This window comes from Branchiostoma floridae, chromosome 12 (genome assembly GCF_000003815.2).
Source record: "Branchiostoma floridae strain S238N-H82 chromosome 12, Bfl_VNyyK, whole genome shotgun sequence".
In the NCBI taxonomy this organism is placed as follows: Eukaryota; Metazoa; Chordata; class Leptocardii; order Amphioxiformes; family Branchiostomatidae; genus Branchiostoma; species Branchiostoma floridae.
This window is the reverse complement of record NC_049990.1, coordinates 7,072,770-7,083,216: the sequence shown is the minus strand read 5'-3', so window position 1 is coordinate 7,083,216 and position 10,447 is coordinate 7,072,770. Positions and strand designations below refer to the sequence as shown.

At 40.7% G+C, this 10,447-nt stretch overlaps 1 protein-coding gene across 1 annotated transcript in view; it reads right to left on the bottom strand.

The window, feature by feature from the left end:
- Window positions 1–831: 831 nt before the first annotated feature.
- Window positions 832–10,447, bottom strand: part of LOC118427347 (ras-related protein Rab-6A) — a gene marked incomplete in the record, with an annotated part of 76,096 nt that continues 66,480 nt past the window's right edge. The window contains 1 exon segment of the mRNA XM_035837087.1: window positions 832–1,793. Within this exon segment, the coding sequence (XP_035692980.1) occupies window positions 1,726–1,793 (68 nt within the window).

The following is a 10,447-nucleotide window of genomic DNA, read 5'->3' as shown; positions in this document are numbered from 1 at the left end:
GTGAAGGCATGGAATGACTTGCCAACACTTGTCATAGAGAGCTTGCTTTCTTCTGACGGACACTAAAGCTGTTTGTGTGAACGTTAACAACTACAGGCAGAGTGTTGGCATGGCTGAGTGTCCCTCCCTGTCCTCCCACTGCGTAGGTCCCCGAGTTATTTCTCAGAGACAAGTGCACCATATTGTCGTTATTAAACACTGCAGCGAAACAAAGAAGAGATTCTGTCGTGTCCTAGCCCAACTCTCGCCACCAACCAATCGGCTAGCTGGATCTGTAACGCTACGACGGCAGCACGTACTATGGTTGGATTCGCTACGCCCACTGGTCCACGCGCCGCTCCGGTACACAAGTCGTCCATGCCACCAGATTACATCACCATAGATACACAAATCACTAGAGAGAGAATTGGATACCTACAATTCAACTACATTATTTCTGTACAAAAAGGTGCCGTGGGCCCCATTGGACAGGGCCCACTGGAATTATGGTATTCAGACCTTAGCTTCCAACCATTTTTGTTTTCCACACAGGCTTGAATATATTATACACAACTGCCATAATTTCACTTGCTCCCTCTTTAAGCTCTCTGGACACTTTTGTTCTAAAACTAGAGCCTTGCTTTGCTGCCAGAAAAAGGTGATATACATAGCTTCACATTAATTATCCTCAAAGGCATTAGTGTGTGAATTTGGATAGCATTTCTGACCCCTCCAATGCAGTGGTTGCATCCTGAGAACAGCTGTGGTGAACTGAGCTTTCCAAACACCGGCCTGTTCCATTGTCGATCCCAGGGGTGTTTCGCGATGACGTCCAAACAAGCGAAATTATAGTTCGGTCTTCTACACTAGCTGATGTGATTTGGATCGTTCCACTTTCAACTCAGGTAGAGCAGGCAGCTGCATTGGAGGGGCATTCCATTTTTAACAACAACAACAACAACAACATCAACAACAAAATGGCTGAGCAAAATTTTCCATCACTGCAAGAACTGTGACAAAGACCCCCTAAACCTTCTATTAACATAAAGTTTCCTCAAAAACGCTACCCACTTTTATGAATTCTCTCTTCTATTCAAAAAACCTTTGGTCTAATCTGCTACTGGGTGAAACGAAATACAAAAAATGCAAGTAATCGGAAGTACCATGTTTGAAATATCATCTTAGTTAACATAAATGGCTTTGCATAGTACTGTGTACTGAAGTATCCACATAAACAAACTTCCCACTCTAACTGTTTACCGGAACCACTCATTGAAACAGCCTTGTAGTACACAAGACTTCAACACCATTTGGAGTGCTTCATATTACAACCTTTACAAAAGTTTCAAGAGAGGAATAACAAAGGACTGCATATCAGAATAAAAATAACCTTAAGTACATGATTAAATAACCCAACTTGGAAAATACTCTATTGCGTGATTATGCCTAATCAAGCAAAGCTGAAGGGACAGTGAGGGGCCTTGGAACTAAGCACAAGGAAATAACCCATTATATCAATATCTATGACTAAAATGCTATGAAATTATGACTTTGCTGTTTATATATAAAACTCTCTACCAAAACATGGAATTTTTAATTTCATATTGAATCTCAGCACTTCAAAATACACTGAGCCCACAAGAGCAGACATATTTGCATTCTGAATTGTGATTGGACATCATTTGTCTAAATTGACCATTTAGGATTGATTGTTGGATTGAATTGACCAATAGGAGAAGCTGTTGCTCAGCAAGCGCATCCTCCTTCCTGCGACTGGGGCTCCTGTGGTGTGTCCTTTAGCTTCACTTCGATCACTGGGGGGAAAAAAGTTAAGGAAACTGTTCCTGGAATATACATCTTACACATACATTTACATGTACATAAACACATATAACATAACATCTACTCTCATATTTCCACTGGGTATGATTCAGCACCAGGGACAGGGACAATGTCATGAGGGTGGGTGTGTTTCACAGACATGGGTGTTAGGCTGGGTGTGTTTCAGCACCAAGGAAAGGGACAATAGAGTGAAAGTGGGGGTATTAAAAAGTACAAGAGTGTTAGGGTATGTGTGTTGCAGTACCAGGGACAGGGACAATGGAGTGAGATGGATGAGTTTAAGGGGCATGGGTGTTAGGGTGAGTGTGTTTCAGCACCAGGGAAAGGGACAATAGAGTGAAGGTGGATGTATTAAAAGTACAAGAGTGTTAGGGTGGGTATGGTTCAGCACCAGGGACAGGGGCAATAAAGTGAGGGTAGGTGTGTTTCAGGGACATGGGTGTTAGACTGGGTGTGTTTCAGCACCAAGGAAAGGGACAATAGAGTGAAGGTGGATGTATCAAAAGTACAAGACTGTTAGTATGGGTGTTGCAGTACCTGGGATAGGGACAATGGAGTGAGATGGATGAGTTTAAGGGAATGAGTGTTAGGATGGGTGTGTTTCAGGGGCAAGGACAATGGGGCGAGAGTGGGTGTGTTTCAGGGACATGGGTGTTAGGCTGAGTGTGTTTCAGCACCAAGGAAAGGGACAATAGAGTGAAGGTGGATGTATTAAAAGCACAAGAGTGTTAGGGTGGGTATGGTTCAGCACCAGGGACAGGGGCAACAGAGTTAGGGTGGATGAGTGTCAGATTGGGTTTTAGAAATTTCAGTGTTATGCTGTGTGTGTTTCAGGGACAGGGACACAAGTGTTAGGGGTGGGTTGCAACCATTTATTACATATATACAATGCACAAAGACACGCACACAGACACACAAACATGCACACACAGACAGACACATGCACACATGCATCCCCTTCAATCCCCTGTCCTATAAACGTACTACACCAACTGCATGAAAACAGCCAATAAAAACAATCTGAATTATAAGAAACCATGCCTTTATCCTTAATCATTTGTGTTTTGTGCTCCGGTAAGTAAGTGAGAGGTCAGGCCATATTTTGTAGTCTTTTGAATGATGCAATTCATATACAAAGCTCCCACTGCACTAATAGTTTAACTGTTCAATGTCAATCAGGCAGCGACATATTAGATAGATGCGCCTCTGATTCCCCAGTCCAATCAACCAAGATGTCTGTGACAATGAAAGGGAGGAATCATCTGATGTCTCCAAATCAAGCAACATCAATGTCAGTTTCTGTTTCTTGTTCTTCATTCCCAAGTCCAAAGAAAAAGAAAGAAAATCAGACCAAAATGCTCAAGCTTGACACAGAATGCCAGTTTAAGTTTTAAAGTGATTTAACCATTCAAATATACCTTACATGTATTTTAGTTGTGACTGGTTTGACTTATAACACACCTAATGCACTGAGGGCTCTTATAATTTCTGACCAAAAACTTAAATTTTATTTTAAAATGCTACAGGGGAAAAAGATATATAAGTTTTAAGTGATTAAACCATTCAAATACCACATGTATCCTCATCTATGACTGGTCTGCTGATAGCACAACTAATGCATTGATGACAATTTATGACCATTACCTAGAATTTCGAAATTTCTGTAGTCAAAAATGTGGTGACCAGTCCCTGCAGCTCTGTCCTGCCACTTGCTACCATATGGAATAGAACACCACACGGTATCGGTTACACCTCCAGTAACCATGGTGACAGCCATCTGGTCTAGAACATTAACCTTATTTGTTTGGAGAATAAGAAACGGAGGAGGAAGAAGAAAAAACAATGATTCCTTCTGTGAAGGTAAACATACAAAGGTAAATGTTGAACAGGCAGGGCCATGAACTGAGTGACTACATGGTAACCATGGTGACAGCCATCTGGTCCAGAACATTAACTGTTATTTGTTTGAAGAATAAGAAGAGGAGGAAGAAAAAAACAATGTTTTCTCCTTTGAGCGTAAACCTAAAAAGATGAACATTTAACATGACGAGCCGTGAACTGAGTGACTACATTGCTTGTGCCTCCTCACGTTCCAGACATCTTTACCGTCTCGTGTTGGTCCCCAGACTGCCCATATCAGCAGCATTGTTCTTCTCCCAGCCAGACAAATATTACTCTCAATTGGCTGATTGAATTTTGCTCACAGAAAGAAAGTAATCTGGATTGATATCTGAGTGTGCCATGGGACTCTTTGACTTCCTTTCTCAAAACATGCTTACTCCGCACTCACCCAACATGATTATTGGGCAGGTCACAGAAAGGTAAAACAAAGTAACGTATTTTGCCGACTGTTGCCTACCCCTGCGTCAGGGATCCCAGCAGCAGTATAATCAAACCATGGATAGAGAGTGAGTGAGTGCACTTGATTTGCATTCAGTTACTTTCTCCTTACAGATATTATTCCAATGCATGATCAATCTTTTGGTATGTTATGTTTCTCGTGTTATTGTGCCCCACTGTTTATGAAAATGCTTAGCAAATAATGATTAAAAATAAGAATATTCATAACAAAAATGTGGTAGACTATATCAAAAGGATTTACAGTACTTCTCCTAACTTTGCCAAGCATGGTTCTGTTTTTAATTGCATTTCAACTTCAGTGCCAGTGCAGTTGTTGTCACTATCATAAATATAATAAGGTTTTGAAGATTGGCTCTTTTATGTGTTACACAATACATTCAAGCTGACACGTTAGATTTTACAGCAAACTTGTGCCGTATCTTTATCCCAAACTCACAGAAAAAGAATGAACTCTTCCCTCCTACTCTGGTTTCTTGAAAGGTTACTCTTAGGGAACTTTCCAAAGGCCAACTACGTACCTCCACGTACGCAATTAGAACTTTATTACCGTTCGGGGAACGTGGTGATAGGCCACCAATCAAGAGGTCGCACAGGTGCCCCTTCTCGAAAATTACACACCGTCATAAAACTGGCAGCGATGGCTCATCCCTCATGCCGCACCTGCAAGATCCATTCCATTTCGCCGAAACAATGTCATGAGCCAAACCAAGCACTGCGAGCGCCTGTCCGGCCAAATTGATTGGCAAAGATGAAGCCTCTTGATGTCGGAGAAAACTAATTTTCCGGTCACTGTAGCACATTAAAAGGCAGTGCAGCTCTCCGGCTCCCTGTAATAAAGACATTCCGCAGGATGATGATGGAAGGAAAGCGAGCGGAATGTTGTACACACCTGCTGCCGCTAAATTTAGCGAGGACAAATTGCCCGGCGATTCTGACCCCCGCACGTCCTAGCCTTCATCTTCCGCCGTGACGAATTATCCGTGACAGCGAGCCCCGCCCCCAATGCGCCAATCTCCGCCGACGAGCATAATTACTTACACGTCACAGGGACGCTGAATGAAAATGTAATGACGGGTAATCGGCATCACAGAGCAACAATTTGGGGGATCAGCCGGCCAAGTGGTCAAGGAGCAGACCCGCACAGATTAAAACATGACCTCTGCTTCCCCTACCATTACATGTAACACGGCACGGAGATCAACCGATGCCCACAAAATGTAAGATTTATAGCAGCAAACTCTTTCAGTGATACAACTTACAATTTGTGAAACGTTTAGTTCCACAGTGAGAGAAATATTTGTAATCTTCATAACCCTTGCTGTTCCTATTGGGTCAGTTAGTCCTCACTCTAAATGCATCCACTTTGTCTCTAGCATTGATGTTTCTGACTTAGAAAGAAGACATTCCGTACAAGGTCTATTCGTGAAATCTATAACGTTGAAGTTGCCTCTAAGTCTACTTGCAAGGTAACAATTGAGAAAGAAAAACAACAGTATTTAGCAAAACTGCTGACCATCTCAAAAATGACAGTCTTTCCAGTCAAGTTTGTCTTGAGCATTGATGTTTCTGACTTGTGAAGATCAGATGCTGTTATGTCATACGCAATCTGTATGTATGTACATGTATTCTGTAACCTCAGCTTGAAGTGGCCCTTGGGTCTTGTTCTGTCCTAACAATTGACTTAGAAAACAGCTAGTGTCTAGCAAAACTGCTGACTGACTCAAGTAGTGCAATTATCCTTCCAGTACAATACCGGTGTTAGGATAGGAACAGAAGGAGCCACATAAATACACATCTGAATTTTACGACAACCAGAACCTAACTCCTCTTTTATTTTTGGAAGACACCAGTAGGAAGACATCGGTTAAGTCCTGTTGGTTCTAGAAAACCTGTTTGAATAGACGTTCGAATTGAACGCCTGTTCGTGTTGACGAGAATGGACACTTCATAAACAACTAATCAACCCGTTTGAGATAACGTACAATTTCGCAACGCTCCACCAACACTTTCGGTTACATTCTTTTCCCCAACTTCATAAAAAAACAACTCGACCTGTTTGAAATAGCGTACGAGTTCGCTACGCTCCACCGACACTTTCCGTTACACCGGTAACTGGCTACAGAAAGAAACTTGGAGCCCTGCCCCAGAGCGTGGCACTCGATGTGACAGTGTTGCGGAGATGATGGATGGACGGGGGAATTTAATCTGCACAATTCATTCCGATTGGTAGGAAATAAGGACGATTATTGCCCAGGGTGCGCGAACCTGAGCACCAATTTGCACACGGAGGGGGAAGTGTCCCACTTACAGCTTCGTGAGCGCGCACAGCTGCCTGACCTTATCTCTACATGGACTTCTACTGGAAGACATAAAATTGTGGAGTCTAAGATACGAGTTTTTTTACCTTTGTTACAGGCATATGCATATTACATCAGGCTATGGTCAGTTACCCGGTAGTATAGATAAGGGACTATATAAACTGATGGATCTTCTGTACATGGACTTTTTCTGGAAGCTACAAAATTGTGAAGTCTCACTCTAAGATATGAGTCTTTAGTTTGTTAGAGGCATATGAATACAAATGTATTTCATCAGGCTACAGACAGTTAGTATGGATACAGTCCTGTATTAAGTGGCTGACTATCTTTAGATGGACTTCTACTGCAAGCTACAAAATTGCGGTGTCTGGAGAATTGAGTTTTTACTTTTGCAACAGACATACATTGTCTGTATCATCAGACTACATCATTAGTATGGATGTAGTACTGTATATACTGACTGACGTTGTATTATGTACTGTGCACTTTTACTGAAAGCGACATAACTGTGGAACTGAATTCATCAGAAAAAGAAAAAGACAGCATATCTTTCTGTTACTTCATTGGTGGCTACTTATATTTCAGCCATACCATAGGTATGGTGAAATATATTGTATTCGTAATGTTTCTTTCTTTCTTTCTTTCTCCTGTCAAATCTTCAAATCGAATCAACTCCGCCATTTTTTGACCGATTGACTTGAAATTTGGCACAAAGGTAGAGTAAGCCAATACCCCCAGGTGTTTTTTTCATTTTTTTCATATCTGCCTTTAAAATGATTTTATTGAGGTTTTTGTCAATTTTTATGTATATTTCGGGCTCCTGTACCCTGGTATTACAGCCGAATGACATGAAATTTGGTACAGAGGTGCCTTGATCATATGCTCACCTAGATTCAATAACAGTTTTGGCTTACGGTACAACAAATTGCTTAATTTGCGATTTTTTGCCATTTTTTTACCAAAAAAGGACATTTTTGGCTCCTGTAGCCTCGTTTTGCAACCAAATGATCTGAAATTTGGTATAAAAGTGCCCTTCAATTATGTGCACATAAATTCAATAAAAGTTTTCCCATACTGTACAACAAAATGCTTAATTTTGCGATTTTTGGCCATTTTTTGACCAAAAAAGGACATTTGTGGCTCCTGTAGCCTCGTGTTACAACCAAATGATCTCAAACTTGGCATAAAAGTGCCCTTCAATTATGTGCACATAAATTTAATAAAAGTTTTCCCATACGGTACAACAAAATGCTTAATTTTGCGATTTTATGGCTCCTGTTCCCTTGATTTACAACCCAATGACCCGTAAATTGGTAAAGGGGTGCTCTAGATATCTATTCAAATGACCCATGTATAATTTTTGGCATGGACCACTTTACAATGATATATTTGGGATTTTTTTTGTCATTTTCCAATGGCCAAAGGGGTCAACGACCTCAAGGCCTATTGTTGCATGATGGAGATGGCTGAAATATGCTGTATTTGCTCTCAAGCAAATGTCGGCCTTTCTAGTTACATGTATTGTTGTTACATGTATCATTATCACATCATGGTGATTAATATGGTACACATTGACTGACAGGACCTATATTATCTGTTTTAACCAAGTATTCTGTTACTTGATGGCGATTTACATGTACAATGCTTATCATCAAACTATTGTCATTTATATGTATTGACTTCATCTACATGTATCAGCACTTCAAAGAGCTACAGAATTATGGACCGAGTTTTAGTGACCTGCAGCTGTGAGTTTATCCTAAATAGGCATAGTAATTAGTATGTAATTTCAGAATCTAAGTACAGATCATTGGCCATCTATTTTCACACACATTATCTGGCCATGTAAATTAGTATGGGTACAGTATACACCGAGTGACCTGATCTTCATGTTGATGTACCCATCAACAGTTGGATCTATGATCTCCCCATTACGAGCTGATCTAACATCAAAGTAGGGATTACCTTGGATCTACAACCTACGCAGGGACTTGAGCTTATCTCTCTCTCAAGTTTCTGTGTCAGCTTCTTGGAAACCTTAAAGTTTTACATTGTGATGATGTTTGTCCTAACTTGGATTCCACTCTGGGGGTCTCCCTTGTGTAATTTTACACAAAAACAGATGCTGTTGAACAGCTACCAGCAAAATTTTTAACTCAAGATGCAGGAAATTGCATTTCAGAGAGTCTAGAGTCTAGATTTCAAGATTTTCAGGAGGAACATGCCCCCGGACCCCCTGGGAATGTCATGCCATAGGTGCTCCATAGGATTCAAAATCGTGGAACATTAAATGATTTCAGGCTGGCTACATACCTGGCTGTTATTCTTTCAAGACGATGACTTATGTCTTTGTGAGTTTGTGACCAACTAACCAGTCTTATCCATGCTATTATAGCAGTGATATCTAAAAACATTCCGCAAAAAAAAGCAAACTCTAGAATCAATTTGCACACCCGTTCAATGACTAAAAACTTTTCTAGATTTGCCTTTTTGCCTTTCGTTTATAACCCTTAGTTATAGCAAATGCTTCTATTCAGCCATCATAGATAATTCCGCACAGTGCATCCGGTAACCTAATTGAAGCTTCCAGGCCCCGAGCTGTCCGTAAAATTGGTCACCGAAAATCTATGGATGTCAACTCATCCGTCTGAAACCCGATCATCGTTTCATAATGCTGTGTTCGGGGAATATGGCTTCATGGTATCACATCAATTGATAGGCGTTTCTGTGCATCGGGAGCACGGTCTAATGACATTCAAAACGTGCCAAGAATGACTTCTTCTTCACAAGTTGCGAAAGACTTATCTAAGGCCCCAGCAAGGGGTAAACGCCAAGAAGACATGAGAGTAAAAACTTCTGACAGCTTCATTTTCTTCCCAACTGTTGATGTGCAGTTTCTTTCATCATCCGTGACAGCAGAATATTAGCCTCAATGGAGCCCAAAGCTTCTGCTAGTGCCATATGGAGTACATTTTCCCAAGGTCTAAAATTCAAATATGGTCACAACTTCATATACACTCCTGCTATAATCAAAATTGGTTCTGATTTAAAATCATCCTTGCCATTAAATATGGTATAAATTTGGATCTTTTCTATCTTCAACTGGAGTTGACATCATGATCATAAATTTGTCTTTCTTTTGTCAGACTGTTGAAGATTGCCTTTCTTTTTGCTAATCTAATAACTGTGAAATCTCAAAAATCAAGAGCACTGTTCGAAGATCCAATGAAGAAGTCAATGTATCAAACTACAATATAAAAGTATAAGGTAAACTCTTCTATCCATTGAGATGGCATATAAGCAACCAAGTTTATCCTGACAAGAAAAAAGAGCTTTTTTTTATGAAAGAGAGCGAGAGAAAGAAGAGGTTCAATTTACCAGTTTCATGACTAAAATATTTTTGCAGGATACTACTAACAAGTACCATGATTTATAACACTTAGCCCAGAAAAACCCTTAAGCAGAGCTTATTGACTGTAAATCATTTGCAATTGTTTTATTGTCGCAAATTCATGGTACATTGTAAGACGAATATGTGTTTCCATTGCATTACCAGAGTACTACTGGAAAAGAATTGTTTCTAATGAAAACTAATGAAAAACCCCTTTCCCCTTCTACCATCAAAACAAAAATGAATTTAAAGTATACCGATGCTGCAGTATCCAACTTACAGGAAGACTTTCTTCCTCTTTTTCTTCGATCTCCACCATCGATGTGCCTTCAACTCAGCTGGGATTCTCCCTGCCGCAATATGTTATTACTTTCTATTTGGAAGCCACCTCGTGACCCACATTGAACATCGCCAGCCAGCTAAGCGTACATCGGGGAATACGTAATTGCCATCCTTGTGCGAGTTGGCAACCAACTCGAGCGTGCGCCACCGCCGTAGCTGACCTATCCGCGAGAAAAACTTCTGAGATGAAAGGGCCTTGGTAAAGTGACAGCTG